General features: G+C 37.1%; 4 gene segments (V, D, J or C); all 4 read left to right on the top strand.

Annotated features, from left to right (window-relative positions):
• Positions 1 to 3,613: 3,613 nt before the first annotated feature.
• Positions 3,614 to 4,048, top strand: LOC131363740 (immunoglobulin heavy variable 1-3-like; the record flags this gene model as incomplete). The annotated part of the segment is given in 2 exon segments: positions 3,614 to 3,665; positions 3,750 to 4,048. Coding segments are annotated over 2 exon segments (339 nt in total), but the record flags the coding sequence as incomplete, so codon positions are not given.
• A 12,706-nt stretch (positions 4,049 to 16,754) lies between these two features.
• Positions 16,755 to 17,177, top strand: LOC131363018 (Ig heavy chain V region 914-like; the record flags this gene model as incomplete). The annotated part of the segment is given in 2 exon segments: positions 16,755 to 16,794; positions 16,879 to 17,177. Coding segments are annotated over 2 exon segments (339 nt in total), but the record flags the coding sequence as incomplete, so codon positions are not given.
• Positions 17,178 to 20,491: 3,314 nt separating this feature from the next.
• LOC131370904 (Ig heavy chain V region 914-like) lies at positions 20,492 to 20,943 on the top strand. The segment is given in 2 exon segments: positions 20,492 to 20,537; positions 20,627 to 20,943. Coding segments are annotated over 2 exon segments (363 nt in total).
• Positions 20,944 to 21,997: 1,054 nt separating this feature from the next.
• On the top strand, positions 21,998 to 27,082 carry LOC131363757 (immunoglobulin heavy variable 7-4-1-like; the record flags this gene model as incomplete). The annotated part of the segment is given in 2 exon segments: positions 21,998 to 22,040; positions 26,787 to 27,082. Coding segments are annotated over 2 exon segments (339 nt in total), but the record flags the coding sequence as incomplete, so codon positions are not given.
• Between the last annotated feature and the right edge of the window lie 665 nt (positions 27,083 to 27,747).

The following is a 27,747-nucleotide window of genomic DNA, read 5'->3' on the forward strand; positions in this document are numbered from 1 at the left end:
CACACACACACTTACACAGACACACACACACACACACACACACACATACACACACACACTTACACAGACACACACACACACACACACACACACTTGTCCTCTGATCCTCGGTCTGTGGATTGAAGAACGTGCTGAAAGACGGGGAGGAGCTGAAGTCTGCCGCTGTTTTCATATGAAATTTAAAGGGGACTGAGGAGATCACCAATTTGTGTAGAGTTTATGGAGAATCGCAGAATTTTAGGAGGGCTGAGTAGAAAATGGCCTAGTGACGCCCATGGTGGCGTCATAATGATGGTATAGAGGTGGATTAATTCAGGAAGGACACCAGTGAAGGCCTAGATCTGAAATGCACAGCCCGCCACTGCTGGAATGGATCGGCTGGTACTGCAGCTCAAGTGATACTGCCAGCATAAATTCACTAAAAAACAAGATCACTTTCTCAACTGAAGCCTCTAACAACACTGTGACTTTACACGGACAAAACTTTCAGACTGAAGAGATTGTTGTGTATTACTGCACTCGTAACTCACAGTGAGACAGATCAACAAAGACGCTTTAAAAAAACACCCAGTACAGAAGACTGTTAGAAGACTGTTAGTGTCGTATCTCCATGTTTTACCTTCTGTGTTTCTCAGAAGTGTGAGCAGACAACACCAGCTTATATCTACTAAATAAAGCATGACATCTCTACATCTCATTAGAACTGAGTTATGATTCAGATTGGATCATGACCATATTATTGTCCTGCAGGCCACTGAATCATTGTTCCTTGTCCAGTGGGATTGACTTTTAAATAACTTTAGGAAATGATAAATCAGTATATAGTTAAACATTTCAATATTAAACCCTTTCAGTTTAGTAAAATTAGAGTTTTTTTTCCTAATTTGTATTGACCTTATTAAACAAGATTTATTTTTTTAAATTGTCATACAATTAAAATGATTTATATTCAGAGATTTTCAATGATTTGCTGTGAATGTTGAGGTTTTCTGAATGTCTTTTTATTGGACTTTGAATTTGCCTGCTCTCAGTATGTTCACTATTACTTTACTTGTTTAAAAAAAGTGTTGCTATCTAACAGGTGAAGGGATATACACAGGAAAATGATGTACTTGTTATTTATAGAGTATAATGATTGCAATATTTATTAAGCAGTTAACCAGATTTTTGCATATTTGTGAAAAATGTTTCATAGAAAGTGTTTTCCTCGATATGAAGTTTTATATATATGTGTGTTATAACACATAGCAAAGGGTCTGGGCCAGATCTGGCATTAAGCTGGCACTGCTGGCTGAGTGATGGCATGGCAAGTGGTATGTCAACCAGATGCAGACCAGGTCTGACAATGATGGCACTCTTTATATGATGGCATGCCAGATGTGGCCCAATTATGTTTTCTGTGGGCCAAATCTGGGTCAGCAGTATGGCCCAGTGCTGTCCCTGTTCTGAGCAAACAGTGTGGCCCAGTGCTGGCCTTGTGCTGGCCCATGCGTGGCCCACCTGTGGCAAACCAGATATGGGCCACCCAAGGGTGATCATTCTTTGTGGTATGTGGGCCGAGTGTAAGTGCACTGTGTGGGCCAGATTTGGGCCTGGCATACGTCTCCAGCAGCACAGTGTTTTTAAAGGGGCAAAACTTTCAGACAGAGATACAGCTGTGTATTACTGTGCACAAAAGCGACATTCATTCAGATTATTTATAAAAATGAACATTGTGGTTAAAAGAGAAAGTTCCAAATATAAAATCTTTTTGTAATTGGGGTTTATTAAATTCATAAAAAAGACTTTTAAACAAAATAGTTTTTCGCCTGTTATAAACCCACATATCCTCCATCAGATGAATCTCCTCCTCATGATTTAAATACATTTCAGATACATTCTCCTCCCATCATCAGCAGATAAGCAAATCCAAGCATCAGAGCTGGATCTCACTCTATTTATATGATGTGATGGTGTCTGTTAAACTTTGGAGAACAGAGAAGACTCCAGTACAAACAACACACACCATGTTCTCTACATCTCTACTGCTCCTGCTGGCAGCTGCTTCTTGTGAGTGCTTTATCAAATTCATTCATTTACTAGATGAAGAATAAGGGTGCAGCAGATATTGTGTGAGATATCACCATGTGTTTTCCTCCACAGATGTACATGGTGAGGAACTGACTCAGCCTGCTTCCATGACAGTCCAGCCAGGCCAGAGTCTCTCCATCCACTGCAAGGTTTCATATTCAGTTACAAGCTATGAAACAGCTTGGATCCGACAACCTGCAGGAAAAGCTCTGGAGTGGATTGGAATAATCTATACTGGTGGGGGTACAGATTACAGTGACAAACTGAAAAATAAGTTCAGCATCTCCAGAGACACTTCTACTAACACAATAACAATTGGAGGACAGAACATGCAGACTGAAGACACAGCTGTGTATTACTGCGCTCGTTACACACAGTGAGACAGAATAGTGGATTCCTCTTACAAAAACCTTATGAGACATGTTACACACATCCTCTCAATGCAACTAATAAATCATCTCAGTCACATTTTCACTTTCTTCTCATGGAATGAAGTCATAATAGTTTGCAGCATTTTAAAACACGGTCACATAGAGTCATTTTTAAATAAAAAAGAAAACATTATTGAAAGAGTTTTCATTCTAAACTATTATTAATCCCTTCATGATACAAGGTTTTTAACCAACAATTAGAATCAGTGTATAATGAGTAGATTCAGGAATAATACAGCATGTTTCCAGCAGTGTGTTGTGTTTAACACACAGTCTGTTCTCACAGTGTGAGGTGCAATAATTGAAACAACTGAAGGAGGCAGCAGAGTTTAACAAATAAAGTGAAAAAAAAAAGAATCCATAAACTGTATTCAGTATAAGACTCATTCAGTACAAATCATTATCAGACAAACATCTGATTTATTTTTCATAATTTATGATTATTTGAATTACATATTACCTGAGATTACACATGACATACACATGACATCTCTTTTAAACTCTACTGATAAAAATGCTCCACTTCTGAATTCCTACTTTATGTTTTTTTGTTGCTCCAAGTGAGATGCTTTTTATCGACAGCCAGAAGACTATAATCTTTTTCTCATAAATAACTCATTCTAGTTATTGTTCATTTGAAAAGAGGAATTTTATGCCTCTAGAGGGCAGTCTGTACAAACTCAACCACACAATCATTACATAAAGTGTCTTAGTACCCTGTGTTGATCTATTGTCTAATTTTATACAAATAAATGCCTGATTAAACCTTTATATGAAATGTGAATTTCTCTGCATGTGAATTTTTTTTTCTTTCAGAGAAAGTATTATTAAAAATGATCTAAAGTAAAGTGGATAATTACAGCTTCTCCGATTCTAATAAATAGCGAGAGTGAAACATTTAGTTGTTGCTTTTCTACACAGAACCTTATAATCATCCACTCATCTATACAGTGAGCAGCATGTGGTTGTGGATTGAACACCTCCATAGTGGTCATGGACACTCCCTATTCAAATAGAGTCGTGTATAAACAGCATGTTCTTGACTGCTCTAGTTTCCAGTGAGCTCTGTGATAGATAACACTCCCATACACTTTAAATCTGGGTGAAGCAGAACTCAGAGAAGGATGATTTTAGGACAGTGTATTTTATTGGTACTCATTTCATGTAAGTTTATGTTTTTTTCTGTTGTGACTAATAGCATTATATCATTATAAAATAACATTACCTAGTTCTACTCTTCTCTTCCAGATTCTTATGGACAGTCCCTGACCTCCTCTGCTTCTGTGGTGAAGAGACCTGGAGAGTCGGTCACTCTGTCCTGTACTGTCTCTGGATTCTCAATGAGCAGCTACTACATGCACTGGATCCGTCAGAAACCAGGACAAGGACTGGAGTGGATCGGGTGGATTGACACTGGCACTGGCACTACATTCTCTCAGTCACTGCAGGGCCAGTTCTCCATCACTAAAGACACCAGTAAAAACATGCTGTACCTAGAAGTGAAGAGTCTGAAAGCTGAAGACACAGCAGTTTATTACTGTGCACGAGACTCACACTGACACAACAGACTCCAGAGCTGTACAAAAACTTACACAAGCACGTCCTCATGAGCTGTAAATATTCCCTCAGGAAGCTGCACCCCAGAGACATTTATTATGCAGAACAACATCCATTCACACTCAGCACTCATATCTTCTTTATTCCAATCTAATTTAGCAGTTATTAATATTAATCATAATAATCCCCATGTTATGTATCACATTTACATTATGATGTCTTTAATTATTTGACTTGAGGTAAATCAGCTCTAGGACAATGATTCTGATGACTAGTTGTGATTATATACTGTACTATTCATGCTTTTATTCCTCCTTTGTGATAGCAGCTACAGGAACAATACAGGTAAATGATTAATTTCCTGAATTTAGAAACACAGAGTCTGTTCAGCAGCACAGAATCTGGCAAGAGATCACGTGATATGTGCATGTTTTCTGCAGCATCATTACTACAAACTCCTAAATATGAAAATCAGCAGCACACTTGTTTTCAAGAAGGATTCATGAAACTATGGAATCTAACAGCTGAAAGATGTTCATGTAAATTCACCCATATTTATATATATATATATAATCAGCCTATTGCTCACCCCAACTTCATTTCACACGACTGAATAAAATAGCTTGATGATGGAGCTGATGGTTGCTCAATACTACATCTTTGTTATAATGTTAACCTGAGACTTCTTTACTGTATATTTCTTCCATCACAATATCTTGAGTGTGTTGATGATGATCTTTGATTGTTACGTTTTATCTGCTAGGTGTCAGCAGTGATGAGATCAGACTGGACCAGTCTCCTGCTGTGGTAAAGAGACCTGGAGAAACTGTGAAGATCTCTTGTAAGATAAGTGGATGTTCAGTGACAAGCAACTACATACACTGGATACGACAGAAACCAGGGAAAGCTCTGGAATGGCTTGGCCGGATGGATACAGGCAATAATCAAGCAATATATGCAGAGTCTGTGAAGAACCAGCTCACCTTTACAGAAGACGTCTCAGCAAGCACACAGTACTTAGAGGCCAAGACTCTGAGGACAGAGGACACTGCAGTTTATTACTGCACCCGAAGAGCCACAGTGACTGGAGCTGAGGAAGCAGCTGTACTAAAACCAGACAAACATTTTCACACAGCGTTTATTTTAAACAGGTCACATGTACTGTTATCATTTATCTATTATGTTCTATGGTTATTAAATAGCTCAATCATATTTTGTTTACAACTGATTATATTTCAATCTAGAAATAAATAAACTTTTATTTAATACTGTAATATTTTGAGGTGTCCTGAGTGATGCTGAACCTGTCTTTCAGTGACTCTGTGTACCCTGTGCTTCCACTGCTACAAATGAATCCAATCCTCTGTATATTTTTCCCAGTGGCATGTCGAATCCAGTTTGTACAATAGCTGCTATCAGTCAAGTTATATCCAGACACTTTACAGACAATGGTGAAAGCCTGTCCAGGCTGGACATTCACATGACCTGGCTGAGCAAAATTGATTGTGCCAAAAACAACTGCAATAAAAAATGTAAAAAGTACATATTAATCAAATTTCTCTAAAAAATCTCAAGAACAATTACACAAAGTACAACGATAGATGCTTTAAACAAATGTGTGAACTTACAAGATGCAGATATGCACAGCACCAGGAAATAAACAAGCAGCATGTTTGCTCTTGAGGCTGTACTGGTGGGATCTGCTCTTTGGTCATCAGGCTTTATTGAGGTGTAGTCAGGGACAGAGTTTATATAATGTTAGCGCACGCAAAATGGCTCTTTTCCTGTTTTGGTGTACAGGTTGAAGGGGCTGCTGGATATAGCTGTGATATTTCCTAATGTAATAGGTAGACTATTTTTTTTTTTTTACCTTAAACATCAGTGTAAAATACAATAATTAGAATCAGGAATTTATTTAACATCAAAATATAACATTTAGATATCTGAGTTTTTTCTTTGCATTTATAGAGATGCCAAAATGCCAATGATCTTATGTTCATCATAATTTGTTGTCAAAGGTTGTAATTAGTTATAAATTCTTTTCATAGAGGATTTTTAGTTATTGTTAGCTAAGCAGGTGTGTTTTTCTGTTAAAATTATACAATGTCTGTAAAATCAGATTTACATTTTTTTTTTCAACAAAACCCTCATTCCAGCATACAGTATAAATTATTATTAAATTATAATTCTCTACTTGTTTGTTTTTATGCCTCTAGATGTCAGTCTTTGTAAAGAAGCCCTTCTCAGTATATTTTAACACATTCAGCATCTCTCTCTTTAAACACTCTAATCATTCTCCAGCTTCATTTAACTCAAATAACAGATAATTGCTTTTTTGGGACTCTGCAAAAGTGATCTATATTTAACAACAATATTCAGGTTATTTTATAAATTCTACAGTTATACTCATTTTTGGGGTTTTATAAAATATTTTGAAAATAAATGATAAATGAGCAGGATCAGGAAAGTTTGTGTATTTATGCTTAGCACAGTGCAATAATAATTCAATACAAGCAGCAGGAGTGTTAGGGCACACTAGAAAATACCACAAGAATAACAGTTAATGACCTGAAAATGTGAAACATACAGTAAGCTTCGTCTCAGCTGTTCCTCTGGGAATGTTTTTATATCTCTAGTGGGCGTGTCATGCAAATGAAATCCTGCATTTGAACCATTTATGCTGAAACATTCAGCCCAACAACATACCAGCAGTTTGTGTTCATTTACAGCAGCAGGAATCATTTTAATTCTTTGAGATGGGACTAGGCAGTGTTTTGAGTTACTTTACTCTAGCAATCTTCATTCGATGTTAGTATTATTATTTGTTATAAAGAAACATTTTAAGTATTTTATTACTTGCTTTTTTAACATTAACACAAATGTTTGTATGTTCTTGCAGATTCTTGCAGTCAGACACTGTTCCAGTCTGATCCAGTGATCATCAAACCTGATCAGTCTCATAAACTGACCTGCACAGCCTCTGGATTAGACATTGGAGGCTACTGGATGGACTGGATCAGACAGGTGCCTGGAAAAGGACTGGAATGGGTTGCAACTATAACATCTGACAGTAGTAGCAAATATTACTCCAGCGCTGTTCAGGGCCGCTTCACCATCTCCAGAGACAACAGTAAGAAGCAGGTGTATCTGCAGATGAACAGCATGAGGACAGAAGACACTGCAGTTTATTACTGCGCCCATGACACACAGTGATACTTCCCCTTAGACATCAGTACAAAAACACATACTTGCTATAGTCACATGACAAACCCACTTTTTAGATTCCTGGAGGTCAAAGAACCAAACTATTTACAGTGTCTCTGACTTACATGTTACCACTTGCCGACTTTAACTGATTGTTTGGACATTTACTGTTGTTAGATTACTTAATTCAATTCTAAATTTAGGCAAAGAAAAAATAATACAACACACACAACATGAGGTCCAGACAGTATAAAATTTTTCCCTACTTGCTGTTTTAATCACAGAAATATTTCACAGTGTGACAGAGTGAGAACTATGGAAACATTTTCAAATCAGAGGGTGAAAGTCATTTACATACTATACACCAACATTTATCTTGCATATTGAGTCTTAAATAAATACAAACAAATTTAATCACCAAGGAACATTTCCATTGTGATTATTAAAACCTGCAGAACACCATCATAACAATATGTAAATGAATATGCAAAATGTTCCCCTTACAGCTACATATAGAGAAATATCAGCCACGGTCACTGTGGGCTCTGGAGAGTTTAGCACTGCTTTTAGATAAAAGATGTTCCTTCCAGTTCTGCTGCTGCTGGCAGCTTCATCCTGTGAGTTTCACTTCAGTAATGAACTCAGAGCTGCTAATAAATTACTGCAGTTATAACCTACTGTACATATATTTTTGATGTACCCTTAATTTTGAAGAACGCTGATTACATTCTACACCAAAAACCCCATATATTTAAATGCAGACTTAAATATAATATAGATCATCTATACAGTGAGCAGCATGTGGTTGTGGATTGAACTCCTCCATAGTGGTCATGGACACTCCCTATTCAAATAGAGTCGTGTATAAACAGCATGTTCTTGGCTGCTCTAGTTTCCAGTGAGCTCTGTGATAGATAACACTCCCATACACTTTAAATCTGGGTGAAGCAGAACTCAGAGAAGGATGATTTTAGGACTGTGTATTTTATTACTACTCATTTCATGTAAGTTTATAATTACTAGCATTATAATCATTATAAGATAACATTACCTAGTTGTACTCTTCTCCTCCAGATTCTTATGGACAGTCCTCAGCTTCTGTGGTGAAGAGACCTGGAGAGTCCATCACTCTGTCCTGTACTGTCTCTGGATTCTCAGTGGGAAGCATATTCACTCAGTCATTGCAGGGCCAGTTCTCCATCACTAAAGACACCAATAAAAACATGCTGTACCCTTGAATAGCTTGTCATCATCATCTCTATCGAAGTAGAAGTTTTGTCAGTTTGCTTTTCTAGAGCATTCAGGAAAGAAGAAAAGACATCAGCAGAGATGTTTGAGAAGCAACTGTTGTTGCCCATAAATCTGGGAATGATTATAAGACGATTGACAAACAGTTTGAATTATCCTAGAATTTAAGAGTGTACTTTCTTTTTCACAAAAACTATATATATCACATCCAATGTTTTATTCCAGGCATAACATATCTATTAGCATGAATTGTATATCACTGGTAAATACACACAGTTCATTTGTTGGTTAGAGAGCATAAGAAAAACTCATTCTTTATGTTCATGGAGGCAGATGAATGCTATAAATCACAATTATAGGTGGATTACAGCATGAATACTGTAGAAAGGCATGGTTACACAAGAGTTAAACAAAGGAGTTGTTCTCCCCATTAGAAACCCACATATCCTCCATCAGATGAATCTCCTCCTCATGATTTAAATACATTTCAGATACATTCTCCTCCCATCATCAGCAGATAAGCAAATCCAAGCATCAGAGCTGGATCTCACTCTATTTATATGATGTGATGGTGTCTGTTAAACTTTGGAGAACAGAGAAGACTCCAGTACAAACAACACACACCATGTTCTCTACATCTCTACTGCTCCTGCTGGCAGCTGCTTCTTGTGAGTGCTTTATCAAATTCATTCATTTACTAGATGAAGAATAAAGGTGCAGCAGATATTGTGTGAGATATCACCATGTGTTTTCCTCCACAGATGTACATGGTGAGGAACTGACTCAGCCTGCTTCCATGACAGTCCAGCCAGGCCAGAGTCTCTCCATCCACTGCAAGGTTTCATATTCAGTTACGAGCGATCATACAGCTTGGATCCAACAACCTGAAGGAAAAGCTCTGGAGTGGATTGGATACATCGATAGTGGTGGGAGTACTTATTACAGTGACAAACTGAAAAATAAGTTCAGCATCTCCAGAGACACTTCTACTAACACAATAACAACAATAACAACTAATAAATCATCTCAGTCACACTTTCACTTTCTTTCACTGGAATAAAGTCAGAATCGTTTGCAGCATTTTAAAACACAGTCACACAAAGTCTTTATTAAATAAAAAAGAAAACATTACTGAAAGAGTTTATTATCAGTTTATTCTGAACTATTATTAATCCCTTCATTTTACAGGATTTTTAACCAACAGTTGAATCAGTGTTTACTGAGTGGATTCAGGAATAATACAGCATGTTTCCAGCAGTGTGTTGTGTTTAACACACAGTCTGTTCTCACAGTGTGAGGTGCAATAATTGAAACAACTGAAGGAGGCAGCAGAGTTTAACAAATAAAGTGAAAAAAGTGAATCCATAAACTGCATTCTCTATGAGACTCATTATCAAACATCTCATTTATCATAATTTAGGAATATTTGTGTTGAATATTACCAAATTTACACTTGATATGTAGTATGATATAAAAACAGAATAAAAAAATACATTCTATCCTACATTATCCCTCAGTCATTATCATCATGATGTGAAACCTCTGGTAGGTTTGAGTTTTACTGATTAATTAATTAAGGGAATGCTTTAATTTCTTTAGCAGGTGTGAAATATTTACATTTCATATAATAGGTTTATGTGAAATATTCTTACATAAGTATTCATTATTTATTTAACAAAAGTGAATCTAATCTGTAGAAACCATGTGTAAAGAACTAAATATGCCCTCACTGATTCCATAGGGATTAATATGGTAAGTAGCAGCCAGGTGCTGCTAATCAAAAGCCCTTAATTAACTTATCATCAGCATCTCTATAGAAGTAGAAGTTTTGTCAGTTTGCTTTTCTGGAGCATTCATGTGTGTGTTAACACAACGGCAAGAAGAAAAGACGTCAGCAGTGATGTTGCTGCCCATCAATCTGAGAAGAGTTATAAGAGCGTTTCTAAACAAATTGAATCACCAGTTTTATTCCATGCATAACATGTCTATTAGAATGAACGATATATCACCAGTAAATACACACAGTTCATTCATTGGTTAGTAAGCAGAAGAAAAACTCCAGTCATTCTTTATGTTCATGGTGGCAGATGAATGCTGTAAATCCCAATTTTAGGGGATTAAACCTGAATATCTGCCATAAGCTTGATCGCCCGAAGTAGCAGATCAGACCCAAACACAGGGATGCAGTACATGCACTGGTTTAATTTAACAAAACAAAACACAACTACATTAAACGTAACAGCAATAAACCATAATTATGACATGGAAAATTAAATAACCTCAACAAAACATGACTATAACATAAAAACATAAATTACATGGCGTCCGGCCTTATAGCACACATACACCGTTACGTCGACACATATGAGTATAATGACCGACACTGACCAATACAGAAGAACAAAGATATATAGAGCAGCACATCAAGGGAAAACAAGGGATAGGTGAGAAAGCAGGAAAATACATTAGGAAAGGGCGTGGCAACGCCCACACAGGAATTACACAGTAATAAATAAACCACTTGCCAGGACCCCTAGGAGTCTGCCAAGGAACTGTCCCAATAACTCCTGACTATACAACACTGACAAAAATAAATTAATAAATAAATAAATAAATAATGACAACCAAGTGTTTCAAGTTATTTTATTTTTGAAATAGTTGTAGTATAGATTTCTAACATTACTGCACACGATAAACACTATAATAATATCACTAACAAGAACTTATTATAATGTAGTAGCTTATTATTATAATGTAGTATGTAATATAATCACCTTAACAGATTAGAATTTGTGTGAGAAGGTTGAAGGTTTAGTTGCTGTTCCTCTCTGTTACATCATCATGACTCCCTCATGTTTTCTATCATGAAATCATGATGCAAATCCAGATTGCTGTGTGTCCATGCAGTATTTATGTGCAGCTGAGCTGAGTGGAGCGATCGAGTCTCATCAACACTCACCATGAAGATCCCACTCTCCTCATTCCTGCTACTTATCAGCCTCATTGGTGAGTTTTCATGCTGAATCTCAAATATCTTTTTCATTGTTTATTATACACTAATATTTTCTTGTTTATGTTGCAGGTATTCAGTGTCAAAGTAGCAGTAACTCCCTGACACAGTTCAGCCAAAGTATGCAGAACTACACAATGTTTTTTGTTGTTTTCTTTGTACTTTACACAATTAATTATTGGCACATACACCCACCACCTCTACAATTCCTGACATCACACCACCTGCTCCTTGATTATTGTCCTATTAAAACACACCCCCAAGTGTTTTACTCCTTACTGAATATGTGTATATGAAGAGTGAGTTCTCTTAACAGACCTGAGGAATTCCTGCGAACCTGTCTCCCTATCCTCTTTAATGTGCTCTGAACTTCCAATGCCTGAACCTGTCTCTTGCTATTCCTCTAATCCTATAGTGACACAGTGCCTAAAGATTTAGAATCAATTTAGAAAATCATTTGCCCTTCATAGTCTCTCCTTACATGCCCCCTTAAGTAAAAACCATATGTTCACTCCTTCAATAATGGACAATGCCTTTGATATTTGGGTTAAGAGTGGGATATATACATTACAAGATCTTTATATAAATAATACTTTTGCGTCTTTTGATGAATTAGTTAACAGATTTAAGATTCCCAGGTCCCATTTCTTTAGATATCTGCAAGTACGAAACTTTCTGGTTACACATATTGATTGTTTTCCTTCATAACTTTCTGCATCCCTATTAGACTCTATTTTTAAGGTAGGAAAAGATTCCAATCAAATCATTGGCAAAATTTATAACCTCCTCAATCAGCATAACCTGGCGTATTTAGATTGCTTAAAAAAGCCATGGAAGAGGATCTGAATGAACAAATTTCAGACATAACTTGGCAGAATATTATTAAACAGATCTGTTTGTCATCTATATGTCAACGACATATGATTGTGAAATTTAAGGTGGTACACCGACTCCACTGGTCAAAGGTGAGGCTATCTAAATTCTGGCCAGAGCTAGACCCTATTTGTGACAGATGTAGGCAAGCTCCTGCAAGCTATATATATGTTTTGGACATGCCTGTGTTTGTATAACTTCTGGAAATTGATTTTTGGTGCATTCTCAGAAATAATAGTTTTGCCAATAGACCCATCTCCTTTTATAGCGGTATTTGGTGTTGTAACACAAAACCTGTGCAGACGTAGCTATAATTGTGAAATATTGGCCTTTTGCACACTCCTTGCTAGACCCCCACCCCCCTACTTTCCCTCACTAGATTAAAGAGACCATGAAATATCTTAAACTGGAAAAAATAAGATACTCTCTGCAAGGATCTTCCCAAAAATTCTATGCAAACTGGCAACCTTTTTTGTCATTTGTTGAAAAGCACAAGTAGGGAACACAGCCCCAAGAAGAGGCTTTTTTTTTAAAGTTATTCATTTACTGTTATTTATTTGTTTATTTTATTTTATTTATTTAATTAATTAATTAATTTATTTATTTTTTTATTGTTTTTTTTTGTTGTTGTTCTCATGTCTTCTTTGTACAATGTAATTGATGCTTTATGTCTGATGGGTAGAGGGTTGGGTTGGGCTATGTTGTATTTCTTCTGTTTTTTGTTTGTATCTTGTAAAATTATAAATAAAGAGATCTTGTTCAAAAAATTCAGAGACCTGATAAAGTCTCTTAATGTTCCATATTTTATAGATTTATATTCACAGATTACAGAGGTTCATTAGATGAGAAGATTTTCATGTGTAGAGGAATCCATCCCATTTTGTCCCTAAGATAAGAAGTGTCTCTATGCAAATGTCCCTGTTATATATTTAAGCAACAAAGACCAAGAGCTTTTACTTCTTCTGCTTCAACACACACCATGATCTCTACATCCCTACTGCTGCTGCTGCAGCAACACTTTTGTTTTTGCCCCCATTTTTCATGAGCTGAACTCAAAGACTTTTTCTATGTACACAAAAGGCCTATTTCTCTCAAATATTGTTCACAAATCTGTCTAAATGTGTGTTAGTGAGCACTTCTCCTTTGCTGAGATAATCCATCCACCTCACAGGTGTGGCATATCAAGACGCTGATTAGACAGCATGATTATTGCACAGGTATGCCTTAGGCTGGCCGCAATAAAGAGTTAAATTCAGAGTTAAATGTTACTTAACTCACAGTCATTCTACTAAATTTAAGTTTTGCAGTTTATTCATTATTACATTAAAAATAAATGTGTTGACCTGGAAAAGACTTCATGTGTTCAACACTGTCTAGTATAAATAAATCTGAAAGCTTTAATTTCTCTTTTGCATGTCTCTCAACCTCAAATAAAGTTCTAGCTTTTCAAGATATCATTCTGATTATGGTGCAGAAGCATCGCAGACTTGATCACAGTGTGCCATCACGGTGGAAAGAAATGACATTGTCTGACACGTTGTACCATATAAGAGTTTAGACAACTAAACATGTGTGTAATATTTATTCCAATTTTATAGGTATACTGTATTTTGTATAAATTCATCTGTCCTAATCACATTACAGACAGTTTGAGAGCATATAATGGATAAACAAAAAAAATGGACAGTTTTAGGTAAATTATATCATGAACTTTGTTTGAAAAAAAGAATGTTCCAAATATAAAATCTTTTTATAATGGGGTTTATAAAATTTATAAAAGTGTCTTTCTCAAACAAAAGAGTTTTTCTCCCCATTATAAACCCACATATCCTCCATCAGATGAATCTCCTCCTGATGATTTAAATACATTTCAGATACATTCTCCTCCCATCATCAGCAGATAAGCAAATCCAAGCGTCAGAGCTGGATCTCACTCTATTTATATGATGTGATGGTGTCTGTTAAACTTTGGAGAACAGAGAAGACTCCAGTACAAACAACACACACCATGTTCTCTACATCTCTACTGCTCCTGCTGGCAGCTGCTTCTTGTGAGTGCTTTATCAAATTCATTCATTTACTAGATGAAGAATAAAGGTGCAGCAGATATTGTGTGAGATATCACCATGTGTTTTCCTCCACAGATGTACATGGTGAGGAACTGACTCAGCCTGCTTCCATGACAGTCCAGCCAGGCCAGAGTCTCTCCATCCACTGCAAGGTTTCATATTCAGTTACGAGCTATTGGACAGCTTGGATCCGACAACCTGCAGGAAAAGCTCTGGAGTGGATTGGATACATCAGTAGTGGTGGGAGTACAGGTTACAGTGACAAACTGAAAAATAAGTTCAGCATCTCCAGAGACACTTCTACTAACACAATAACAATTGGAGGACAGAACATGCAGACTGAAGACACAGCTGTGTATTACTGCGCTGGTTACACACAGTGAGACAGAATAGTGGATTCCTCTTACAAAAACCTTATGAGACATGTTACACACATCCTCTCAATGCAACTAATAAATCATCTCAGTCACACTTTCACGTTCTTCCACTGTAATAAAGTCATAATGATTTGTAGTGTTTTAAAACACAGTCACACAAAGTAATATTTAAATAAAAAAGAAAACATTATTGAAAGAGTGTTCATTCTGAACTATTATTAATCCCTTCATTTTACAGGATTTTTAACCAGCAGTTGGAATCAGTTTCATAAAAAAGACAGGAGAAAACAGATAGCAGATGCTTTAAATTATTCCATCATCCACAAAGATTTAACAACAGACAAGTTGTTGACATGAGCTCCTGACTGAATGAGTCAGTGATGATTTGTGACCTGAATTATATATTTAATAAAATTCAGTTTCTATTAGACAAACAGATGAAAAATGACAGTTTCTGAACAGACCAGAATGTTCTTCTGGGTGTTACAGTGACACACAGTGATGGAATAAAAAGTCATGATATCTAATGAGTAAAGAGCAGTGATGAACCTGACAGCATGAAACAAACCCAGAGTCTGTTTTGAGTTACTTTACTCTAGCATTGTTCATTCACTGTTAGTATTATTATTTATTTTATATTGAGAAACATTTTACGGATTTTTCATACTTTCTTTTTTAACTTCAACAATTATCTTTGTGTGTTCTTGCAGATTCCTGCAGTCAGACACTGATCCAGTCTGATCCAGTGATCATCAAACCTGATCAGTCTCATAAACTGACCTGCACAGCCTCTGGATTTAACTTCAGTGGCTACTGGATGGCTTGGATCAGACAGGCGCCTGGAAAAGGACTTGAATTTGTTGCAATTATTGAGAGTAATAGTAACAGGAAGTTTTAGTCCAGTGCAGATCAGGGCCGCTTCACCATCTCCAGAGACGACAGTAAGAAGCAGGTGTATCTGCAGATGAACAGCATGAGGACAGAAGACACTGCAGTTTATTACTGCGCCCGTGACACACAGTGATACTTCCCCTTAGACATCAGTACAAAACACTTGCTATAGTCACATGACTAACCCACATTTTCAGAAGCTGTGGATTCATGGAGGTCAAAGAACCAAAATATTTTGATTATCTCTGACTTTTCCTTAATATATCTTAACTAATATTGATTTCCAAACTGATTGATTAGTTAAACCAATAGAGTTACTATTTTTACCACTGATACTGTATCTGAGTGCTTTCTCTCTTTTTTAAACTGTACTGATAAAAATGCTCCACTTCTGAATTCCTAATATTTTTTTTTCTGTTCCAAGTGAGATGATTTTTATTGACATTTATAGTGATTATAATCTTTTTCTCATGAATAACTCATTCTAGTTATTGATCATTTGAAAAGAGGAATTTTGTGCCTCTAGAGGGCAGTCTGTACAAACTCAACCACACAATCATTACATAAAGTGTCTTAGTACCCTGTGTTGATCAATAAATTCTGTTGTCTAATTGTATATTAAATGCCTGAATATTACATTAATGCCTGTTTCAAAATGTGAATTTGTATGATGTTAAGGTGTATAAACACATACTTTAGTCTTTTCTTTCATTTAGAGAAAGTATTATTAAAAATGATTTAAATTACATTTAAATACAGTGGCTTCTCCGATTCTAATAAATAGCAAGAGTGAAACATTTAGTTGTTGCTTTTCTACACAGAACCTTATAATCATCCACACATCTATACAGTGAGCAGCATGTGGTTGTGGATTGAACACCTCCATAGTGGTCATGGACACTCCCTATTCAAATAGAGTCGTGTATAAACAGCATGTTCTTGGCTGCTCTAGTTTCCAGTGAGCTCTGTGATAGATAACACTCCCATACACTTTAAATCTGGGTGAAGCAGAACTCAGAGAAGGATGATTCTAGGACAGTGTATTTTATTGGTACTCATTTCATGTAAGTTTATGTTTTTTTCTGTTGTGACTAATAGCATTATATCATTATAAAATAACATTACCTAGTTCTACTCTTCTCTTCCAGATTCTTATGGACAGTCCCTGACCTCCTCAGCTTCTGTGGTGAAGAGACCTGGAGAGTCGGTCACTCTGTCCTGTACTGTCTCTGGATTCTCAATGAGCAGCTACTACATGAACTGGATCCGTCAGAAACCAGGACAAGGACTGGAGTGGATCGGGCGTATTGAAGGTGGCACTAGCACTGGATTCGCTCAGTCACTGCAGGGCCAGTTCTCCATCACTAAAGACACCAGTAAAAACATGCTGTACCTAGAAGTGAAGAGTCTGAAAGCTGAAGACACGGCAGTTTATTACTGTGCACGAGACTCACACTGACACAACAGACTCCAGAGCTGTACAAAAACTTACACAAGCACGTCCTCATGAACTGTAAATATTCCCTCAGCAGCAATGCTGAAGGCGGCCGAAATCCACAATAATGTCCTTTGAACAGCTGATATTGAGATATGTCTGCTACTGATGCTCTGTAAAGCCTTCATAACGGCTCTAATCTGAGGTGCTGTTAATTGGTGATTTCTGAGGCTGGTAACTCTAAATGAACTTCTCCTCTGCAGCAGAGGTCAGTTTTGGTCTTGCTTTACTGGGATGGTCTTCATGTGAGCCAGTTTCATCATGGTGCTTGATGGGTTTTGCAAATGCACTTGACAATACTGTTCCTGCAAGAACTATTCCAGAACACCTGACCTTCGTGTCTTAAAATAACAACTGACTGTTTTTTGTTGTCATTACATATGGATTACTTAATTCCAGTCATTTCATAGTTTTGAAATCTCCAGTATTGTTCTAGAATGCAGAAAATAAGTCACTAAACAAAAAACATTGAATTAAAAGGTGTGTCCAAACTTTTGACTGGTAGTGTACATCAGTAAATAAGTCGATGTCAGTATGTGCAAAGAGAAGTATGTGCAAATTGTATTTACAGCAGATAAAGTGTTAAGAAAAGAGTAATTAAATATTTGTGCAAAAGTCTGCATTATGTACATTGTATGTACAACAGCAACAGAGATAATAAACAGTGGATAGATAGATAGATAGATAGATAGATAGATAGATAGATAGATAGATAGATAGATAGATAGATAGATAGATAGATAGATAGATAGATAGATAAACTAGGTGTAATCTATGAATTAACAATATCCACATTTTAATTATATTATACAGAGAAAATGTAAATGTACAGCATGAAGCAGAACTGTAACGTGGTGAAGTGTAGTGAGACATGAGTGTCCTAGCAGTGTAGTGTAGAGTTCAGAAGATTTATGGTTGTGGGGAAAAATCTGGACCTGCTGGTTCTGGTGCAGATGGTCCTGTATCTCCTCCTGGACAGGAGGAGGTTGAACAGTTTGTGACTAGAGTGGGAGGAGTCTTTGATGATTTTGTGTGCTCTGTGCAGACATCTACTGTGGTGAAGAGACTCAGTGGTAGTTGGGTGTCGATGATGCATTGGGTGCTTTTCACAACCCTTTGCAGTGATTTCTTTTAATACACTGTGGAGCTGCCATTCCACACTGTGATGGAGCTTGTCAAGATGCTCTCAATAATGCAGCAGTAAAAATTGGTCAGGATCTTGGGGGATAGGTGAACTTTTTTTAATCTTCTCAGGAAGTAAGGACACTGTTGTGCCTTCCTATCCAGAGGTGATGTGTTCAAATGCCAAGACAGATCTTCAGAGATGTGGACGCCCAGGAACTGAAAGCTGGAGACTTCAGACCCATTGATGTAGATGGGGGAGTGTCTGCTGCTGTTAGATGTCCGGAAGTCCACAATGAGCTCTTTGGTCTTCTTGGCATTGTGGGTGAGGTTGTTCATGGAACACCATGCTGACAGGCTTTGGATCTCCTCCCTGTAGGCCGATTCCTCAGTGTTGCTGATTCGGCCAATAACTGTGGTATCATCTGCATATTTGATGAACATGTTGGAGTTATGCCATGGAACACAGTCATGGGTAAACAGGGAGAAGAGCAGTGGGCTCAGCACGCAGCCTTGTGGGATGCCGGTGTTCAGGATGAGGGTTGAGGATATGTGATTCCAACCTTACAGACTGAGGTCTATTTGTTAGGAATAAAAATATAATCATTTAATATCACAAGACAATAATCACTATAATGTATTCAGTCACTTGTTCATCTTTAGGAAGTGTTTTATTCGGGTCAGAGTGCTGGATCCAGAGTCCATCCCAGGAACACTGAGCGTACAACCTGGACATGTTATAAATTCACACACTCATTCACACCTAGGGGCAATTTAATGAAGATCACTGATCTTGATCACTGTTGGGTGTAATGCATTACTTAGTAGCAGGAGCAAGTGGCTGTTTTGGAACTATTCCAAATGGAACTATTCCAATTACTTCTCTTTTTTGGCCCAGGTAGACAAGAACATTAACGTGAAATGTAAGCTATGTCCTGGTGAAAAAACTATCGGCCCCTGACAATACCACGAGTAATTTACTGAAGCACTTGACAAGGCAGCATCGACAAACACTTTTGAGTGATCCATGTTCATCGACAGTACAAATGTTAAGCAGGCAAAACTTGATTTTACATCAGGAGTGTAGAAAAGGTGTCCAAAGGTGAGCTAAAAAAATGATTGCAGGCTACCAGTCAAGGTTTATAGGGATTTTAGGAAGTAATTAATAATGAGTTAAATTACTTATTGAGTAATTAAATTACTTTTCAGACAGAGTAATTAGAAACACATTTTAAATACAGCATTGATGGTGTAATTAGTAATTAATAACCTTTTTCGAAGTAACTTACCTAACACTGCTGCTGATTCAATTTCTCAAAGATCAATTTAAACTTTTGAATAATAAAGTAGATGAAGTATAGAGAATAGTTTCACTGTTGAGTTGTTGATAGATATTAGATTTCAGCTTTGCCTTCTGCTCACTAGAGATTACAATTCTTCTTCAGAATTTAAAAACACCTGATCTAGAATCTTCTCAGCTATTTCTCTCTGGATTCATCAGTTAAAGCCTCTAGAGGGCAGACTATACCCGAATGAACATCATGTTCTATTGAACGGTTTGATTATAATGTTAAATGTAGTTCATACTGTTCAGAAAACACTGCAATATTTCACCAAGTGAGAGTCAAATATGGAAGGAGTTATTCACACTGTTATTTTAACACAGAAACCAGGAAATTTGTAGACATGAGAATAATTTCTGTGTTAATGTAATTCTCTAGATTGCAGCATACATATGACTGATAATTATTATTATTTTCATGTATTATGAATGAACTCTTGGAGCTGGAGGTCATCCCCCCAGTGTTATGCAGTGAATGGGCCATGCCTGTCATGCCAGTGGTTAAGAGGAACGGGGTTGTGAGGATTTTCAGTGAATCCGGCTCTGTGAATATGCTCATATGAAGAGTGCGTTCTCTTCACATAAATTCAGAGACCTAAGAAAGTCTCTTAATGTTCCAAATTTTATAGATTTATAATCACAGATTAGAGACGTTCATGAGACGGGGAGATTTTCATGTGTAGAGGAATCCATCCCATTCTGACCCTAAGATAAGGAGTGTCTCTATGCAAATGTCCTTCCCTGTTATATATTTAAGCAATGAAGACAAAGAGCTTTTACTTCTTCTGCTTCAACACACACCATGATCTCTACATCCCTACTGCTGCTGCTGCTGGCAGCCGTACACTGTAAGTGTTTTTACATTTGACATGTAATACAATTTTGGTTCCTTAAATCTTTTCGCTTTTACATCATTAAAATAACTTTTCTTTAACAGGTGTTCACTGTGTTGAGCTGATCCAGACCGGATCCACAGTATTAACTCCTGGTCAGTCACTGACTCTGACCTGTAAAGTGTCTGGATATTCATTAACTGATAGCAGCTACTGTACATACTGGATACGACAACCTGCAGGAAAAACTCTGGAGTGGATTGGAGGTATATGTGGTAGCGGTAACACTTTCTACAGTGAGAAACTGAAAAGCAGGTTTCAGGTTTCCAGAGACACGTCCAGCAGCACAGTGACATTAACAGGACAGAACATGCAGACTGAAGACACAGCTGTGTATTACTGCGCTCGTTACACACAGTGAGACAGATAAACAACGTCCCTGTACAAAAACTCCAAGTAAACTGAAACAGTGCTAGCTCCCAACATTCTCCTTCATTAAAAAATATATAATAATGATAACAATTCTGACTACAGCACCGGAGCCTCATGAACAATTCGACAGTCGGTTTCTGATTACATTGAATTGATTAGGCTCATGTTCATTTCACTCATGTTCAATTCAGCTATCAATATCTGACATTCACCTGTGTGTGAGTAAATCACACTTACAGCAAGGTTTTACAAATCTTCAGACAGACTGACTGTTTGTTGAATTTGCTTCTTACACACATTTTCATGCATGGTTTCTTCACACTGTGGAGTTTTTTACCTCCAAAATTGTCCTTCACCTGCATCTGATGAGTTTTCCCAGACCGGCACACACATCCATTTTATTTTCCATTACGTTTAATAGCCTCCGTAATGAAATAATAAATGATTACATACAAAAATAGAAGGAAAAATGTTTAAAAATTCTAAACATTTGAACAGTTGTGCAAATTATGTTCCATTTTTACTGACAATTCACCTGAAAAAGTTTACTCAACCTTTGGTCTTGAACTGTATACTGTATAATTAACCTGCACACACTTTAGAAATGTTTGAACATTATACTTTTTGTTAAGATTTAAGGCCTGTGATGGTTGTTTTTTCTTTATTCACACAACATCTACCCAACATTTTGAGGTTTAAAGGACTGAAGGTGTGTCATAAATATGAGAACATGTTCTCCTGGGATTTACATCAAAGTCATAAACTCTAACTACAGCATTGTTATGAAGCTAAGACATTACAGCTCCATTATATCAGTGTCTCATTAAACCAGGCTGCTTCATCCACACAGCTTGATCAATTACATAGTAAATAAATAGTAAGTAACTAATATTTTGTGAATGTGTATGTTTTTACATTTGCAGGCAATGCCTCTTCTGAAAGCCTAAACACTTATATGCAAATCAACAAATCAAACCCCTTTATAAATGATTAGAGGTGTTTTCAGGAGAAGTGAGGATCTGGGTTCAGGTTCTGCTCAAACCATGTTCTTTACACTTCTACTCCTGCTGTTAACAGCTACATCTGGTAAGTGTGTGGAGAATTTTGGAGAGATGCAGATCATTGTGTACATTTTTCCTGTTGATAGATTTCACCTGAATAATTGCATGATTGTTGTTCACAGGTATTAAATGTATTGAACTGGTAAAGTCTGCAGTCATGCTGGTTAAGCCTGGAGAATCATTTTCAGTCCCCTGTAAGATCACTGGATACTCAGCCACTAGTTCCTGTACTAACTGGATACAACAATCAGGACATGCACTGGAATGCAGTGGCGGACTGTCAGGGTCAGCAAGGCCTTCTCTGCTGGCCTAAACAGCAGTGATCTGAATCACTGACTTGCATTTTAATATATTTAATATATTTTTCCATGAATGTGTATTAAATTATTCCCAATAGTCTATTCTCTACATTTCATAGCTTTTCTCTTGGTTGCGCTGCTTCCAGTAGTGTATATTTATGATAAGAGTATTTATCCAATCATATTTCAGCCAGTGGCTGACATCATGTGTTGCCCAGCTCTAAGTCCTTAGTAGTCAGAGGCAGCGACCCGCCCATATACAGTGTTTCTATATTCACTGTGTCTCATTTTGGATGCTGCGTTCTCCGGAGATTGCAGTTTGCTGCGTACGTCATCAAGAATGTCTTTTTTGAGAAAAGTAACCGTAATAAAATTGACTGTTCCTTGTGAGGTGTGAAATACTGTAGCCTATTTTCTTTTTTACTTTGTTTTTAATTAACGGTTGATTAGTATCTATTGCCGTGGTGTCCAGCTGCAATTCTAGAATTTTCATTTAAGTGGGGCTCAGCAACCAGTGAGGGTATAATAGTAATAAATAAATGAATAAATAAATAAAATAAAGCTTTGACTAACAGGGTAGGATGGTAAACTTATTGCATAATTCCAGTGTATTGCATAGATGTGTATAACATTTGAGTACTGAACAAGCCAAATACGAGTCTTCCTGATCACACACTCACACACACACACACACACACACACACACACACACACACACATACACACACACACACAGACACACACACACACACACACACACACACACACTTACACAGACACACACACACACACACACTTGTCCTCTGATCCTCGGTCTGTGGATTGAAGAACGTGCTGAAAGACGGGGAGGAGCTGAAGTCTGCCGCTGTTTTCATATGAAATTTAAAGGGGACTGAGGAGATCACCAATTTGTGTAGAGTTTATGGAAAATCGCAGAATTTTAGGAGGGCTGAGTAGAAAATGGCCTAGTGACGCCCATGGTGGCGTCATAATGATGGTATAGAGGTGGATTCATTCAGGAAGGACACCAGTGAAGGCCTAGATCTGAAATGCACAGCCCGCCACTGCTGGAATGGATCAGCTGGTACTGCAGCTCAAGTGATACTGCCAGCATAAATTCACTAAAAAACAAGATCACTTTCTCAACTGAAGCCTCTAACAACACTGTGACTTTACACGGGCAAAACTTTCAGACTGAAGAGATTGTTGTGTATTACTGCACTCGTAACTCACAGTGAGACAGATCAACAAAGACGCTTTAAAAAAACACCCAGTACAGAAGACTGTTAGAAGACTGTTAGTGTCTTATCTCCATGTTTTACCTTCTGTGTTTCTCAGAAGTGTGAGCAGACAACACCAGATTATATCTACTAAATAAAGCATGACATCTCTACATCTCATTAGAACTGAGTTATGATTCAGATTGGATCATGACCATATTACTGTCCTGCAGGCCACTGAATCATTGTTCCTTGTCCTGTGGGATTGACTTTTAAATAACTTTAGGAAATGATAAATCAGTATATAGTTAAACATTTCAATATTAAACCCTTTCAGTTTAGTAAAATCAGAGTTTTTTTTTTCCTAATTTGTATTCACCTTATTAAACAAGATTTATTTTTTTAAATTGTCATACAATTAAAATGATTTATATTCAGAGATTTTCAATGATTTGCTGTGAATGTTGAGGTTTTCTGAATGTCTTTTTATTGGACTTTGAATTTGCCTGCTCTCAGTATGTTCACTATTACTTTACTTGTTTAAAAAAAGTGTTGCTATCTAACAGGTGAAGGGATATACACAGGAAAATGATGTACTTGTTATTTATAGAGTATAATGATTGCAATATTTATTAAGCAGTTAACCAGATTTTTGCATATTTGTGAAAAATGTTTCATAGAAAGTGTTTTCCTCGATATGAAGTTTTATATATATGTGTGTTATAACACATAGCAAAGGGTCTGGGCCAGATCTGGCGTTAAGCTGGCACTGCTGGCTGAGTGATGGCATGGCATGTGGTATGTCAACCAGATGCAGACCAGGTCTGACAATGATGGCACTCTTTATATGATGGCATGCCAGATGTGGCCCAATTATGTTTTCTGTGGGCCAAATCTGGGTCAGCAGTATGGCCCAGTGCTGTCCCTGTTCTGAACAAACAGTGTGGCCCAGTGCTGGCCTTGTGCTGGCCCATGCGTGGCCCACCTGTGGCAAACCAGATATGGGCCACCCAAGGGTGATCATTCTTTGTGGTATGTGGGCCGAGTGTAAGTGCACTGTGTGGGCCAGATTTGGGCCAGACCTATTTTGCTGTCTGGCACACGTCTCCAGCAGCACAGTGTTTTTAAAGGGGCAAAACTTTCAGACAGAGGATACAGCTGTGTATTACTGTGCACAAAAGCGACATTCATTCAGATTACTGAAAAAAATGAACATTGTGGTTAAAAGAGAAAGTTCCAAATATAAAATCTTTTTGTAATTGGGGTTTATTAAATTCATAAAAAAGACTTTTAAACAAAATAGTTTTTCGCCTGTTATAAACCCACATATCCTCCATCAGATGAATCTCCTCCTCATGATTTAAATACATTGCAGATACATTCTCCTCCCATCATCAGCAGATAAGCAAATCCAAGCATCAGAGCTGGATCTCACTCTATTTATATGATGTGATGGTGTCTGTTAAACTTTGGAGAACAGAGAAGACTCCAGTACAAACAACACACACCATGTTCTCTACATCTCTACTGCTCCTGCTGGCAGCTGCTTCTTGTGAGTGCTTTATCAAATTCATTCATTTACTAGATGAAGAATAAGGGTGCAGCAGATATTGTGTGAGATATCACCATGTGTTTTCCTCCACAGATGTACATGGTGAGGAACTGACTCAGCCTGCTTCCATGACAGTCCAGCCAGGCCAGAGTCTCTCCATCCACTGCAAGGTTTCATATTCAGTTACAAGCTATGAAACAGCTTGGATCCGACAACCTGCAGGAAAAGCTCTGGAGTGGATTGGAATAATCTATACTGGTGGGGGTACAGATTACAGTGACAAACTGAAAAATAAGTTCAGCATCTCCAGAGACACTTCTACTAACACAATAACAATTGGAGGACAGAACATGCAGACTGAAGACACAGCTGTGTATTACTGCGCTCGTGACTCACAGTGAGACAGAATAGTGGATTCCTCTTACAAAAACCTTATGAGACATGTTACACACATCCTCTCAATGCAACTAATAAATCATCTCAGTCACATTTTCACTTTCTTCTCATGGAATGAAGTCATAATAGTTTGCAGCATTTTAAAACACGGTCACATAGAGTCATTTTTAAATAAAAAAGAAAACATTATTGAAAGAGTTTTCATTCTAAACTATTATTAATCCCTTCATGATACAAGGTTTTTAACCAACAATTAGAATCAGTGTATAATGAGTAGATTCAGGAATAATACAGCATGTTTCCAGCAGTGTGTTGTGTTTAACACACAGTCTGTTCTCACAGTGTGAGGTGCAATAATTGAAACAACTGAAGGAGGCAGCAGAGTTTAACAAATAAAGTGAAAAAAAAAAGAATCCATAAACTGTATTCAGTATAAGACTCATTCAGTACAAATCATTATCAGACAAACATCTGATTTATTTTTCATAATTTATGATTATTTGAATTACATATTACCTGAGATTACACATGACATACACATGACATCTCTTTTAAACTCTACTGATAAAAATGCTCCACTTCTGAATTCCTACTTTATGTTTTTTTGTTGCTCCAAGTGAGATGCTTTTTATCGACAGCCAGAAGATTATAATCTTTTTCTCATGAATAACGTATTCTAGTTATTGTTCATTTGAAAAGAGGAATTTTATGCCTCTAGAGGGCAGTCTGTACAAACTCAACCACACAATCATTACATAAAGTGTCTTAGTACCCTGTGTTGATCTATTGTCTAATTTTATACAAATAAATGCCTGATTAAACCTTTATATGAAATGTGAATTTCTCTGCATGTGAATTTTTTTTTCTTTCAGAGAAAGTAATATTAAAAATGATCTAAAGTAAAGTGGATAATTACAGCTTCTCCGATTCTAATAAATAGCGAGAGTGAAACATTTAGTTGTTGCTTTTCTACACAGAACCTTATAATCATCCACTCATCTATACAGTGAGCAGCATGTGGTTGTGGATTGAACTCCTCCATAGTGGTCATGGACACTCCCTATTCAAATAGAGTCGTGTATAAACAGCATGTTCTTGACTGCTCTAGTTTCCAGTGAGCTCTGTGATAGATAACACTCCCATACACTTTAAATCTGGGTGAAGCAGAACTCAGAGAAGGATGATTTTAGGACAGTGTATTTTACTGGTACTCATTTCATGTAAGTTTATGTTTTTTTCTGTTGTGACTAATAGCATTATATCATTATAACATAACATTACCTAGTTCTCCTCTTTTCTTCCAGATTCTTATGGACAGTCCCTGACCTCCTCTGCTTCTGTGGTGAAGAGACCTGGAGAGTCGGTCACTCTGTCCTGTACTGTCTCTGGATTCTCAATGAGCAGCTACTACATGAACTGGATCCGTCAGAAACCAGGACAAGGACTGGAGTGGATTGGGTGGATTGACACTGGCACTGGCACTACATTCGCTCAGTCACTGCAGGGCCAGTTCTCCATCACTAAAGACACCAGTAAAAACATGCTGTACCTAGAAGTGAAGAGTCTGAAAGCTGAAGACACAGCAGTTTATTACTGTGCACAAGACTCACACTGACACAACAGACTCCAGAGCTGTACAAAAACTTACACAAGCACGTCCTCATGAGCTGTAAATATTCCCTCAGCAGGAAGCTGCACCCCAGAGACATTTATTATGCAGAACAACATCCATTCACACTCAGCACTCATATCTTCTTTATTCCAATCTAATTTAGCAGTTATTAATATTAATAATAATAATCCCCATGTTATGTATCACATTTACATTATGATGTCTTTAATTATTTGACTTGAGGTAAATCAGCTCTAGGACAATGATTCTGATGACTAGTTGTGATTATATACTGTACTATTCATGCTTTTATTCCTCCTTTGTGATATCAGCTGCAGGAACACTACAGGTAAATGATTAATTTCCTGAATTTAGAAACACAGAGTCTGTTCAGCAGCACAGAATCTGACGAGAGATCACGTGATATGTACATGTTTTCTGCAGCATCATTACTACAAACTCCTAAATATGAAAATCAGCAGCACACTTGTTTTCAAGAAGGATTCATGAAACTATGGAATCTAACAGCTGAAAGATGTTCATGTAAATTCACCCATATATATATATATAATCAGCCTATTGCTCACCCCAACTTCATTTCACACGACTGAATAAAATAGCATATAATGATGGAGCTGATGGTTGCTCAATAC

The sequence above is a fragment of the Hemibagrus wyckioides genome, linkage group LG02, assembly GCF_019097595.1.
Source record: "Hemibagrus wyckioides isolate EC202008001 linkage group LG02, SWU_Hwy_1.0, whole genome shotgun sequence".
Classification (NCBI taxonomy): domain Eukaryota; kingdom Metazoa; phylum Chordata; class Actinopteri; order Siluriformes; family Bagridae; genus Hemibagrus; species Hemibagrus wyckioides.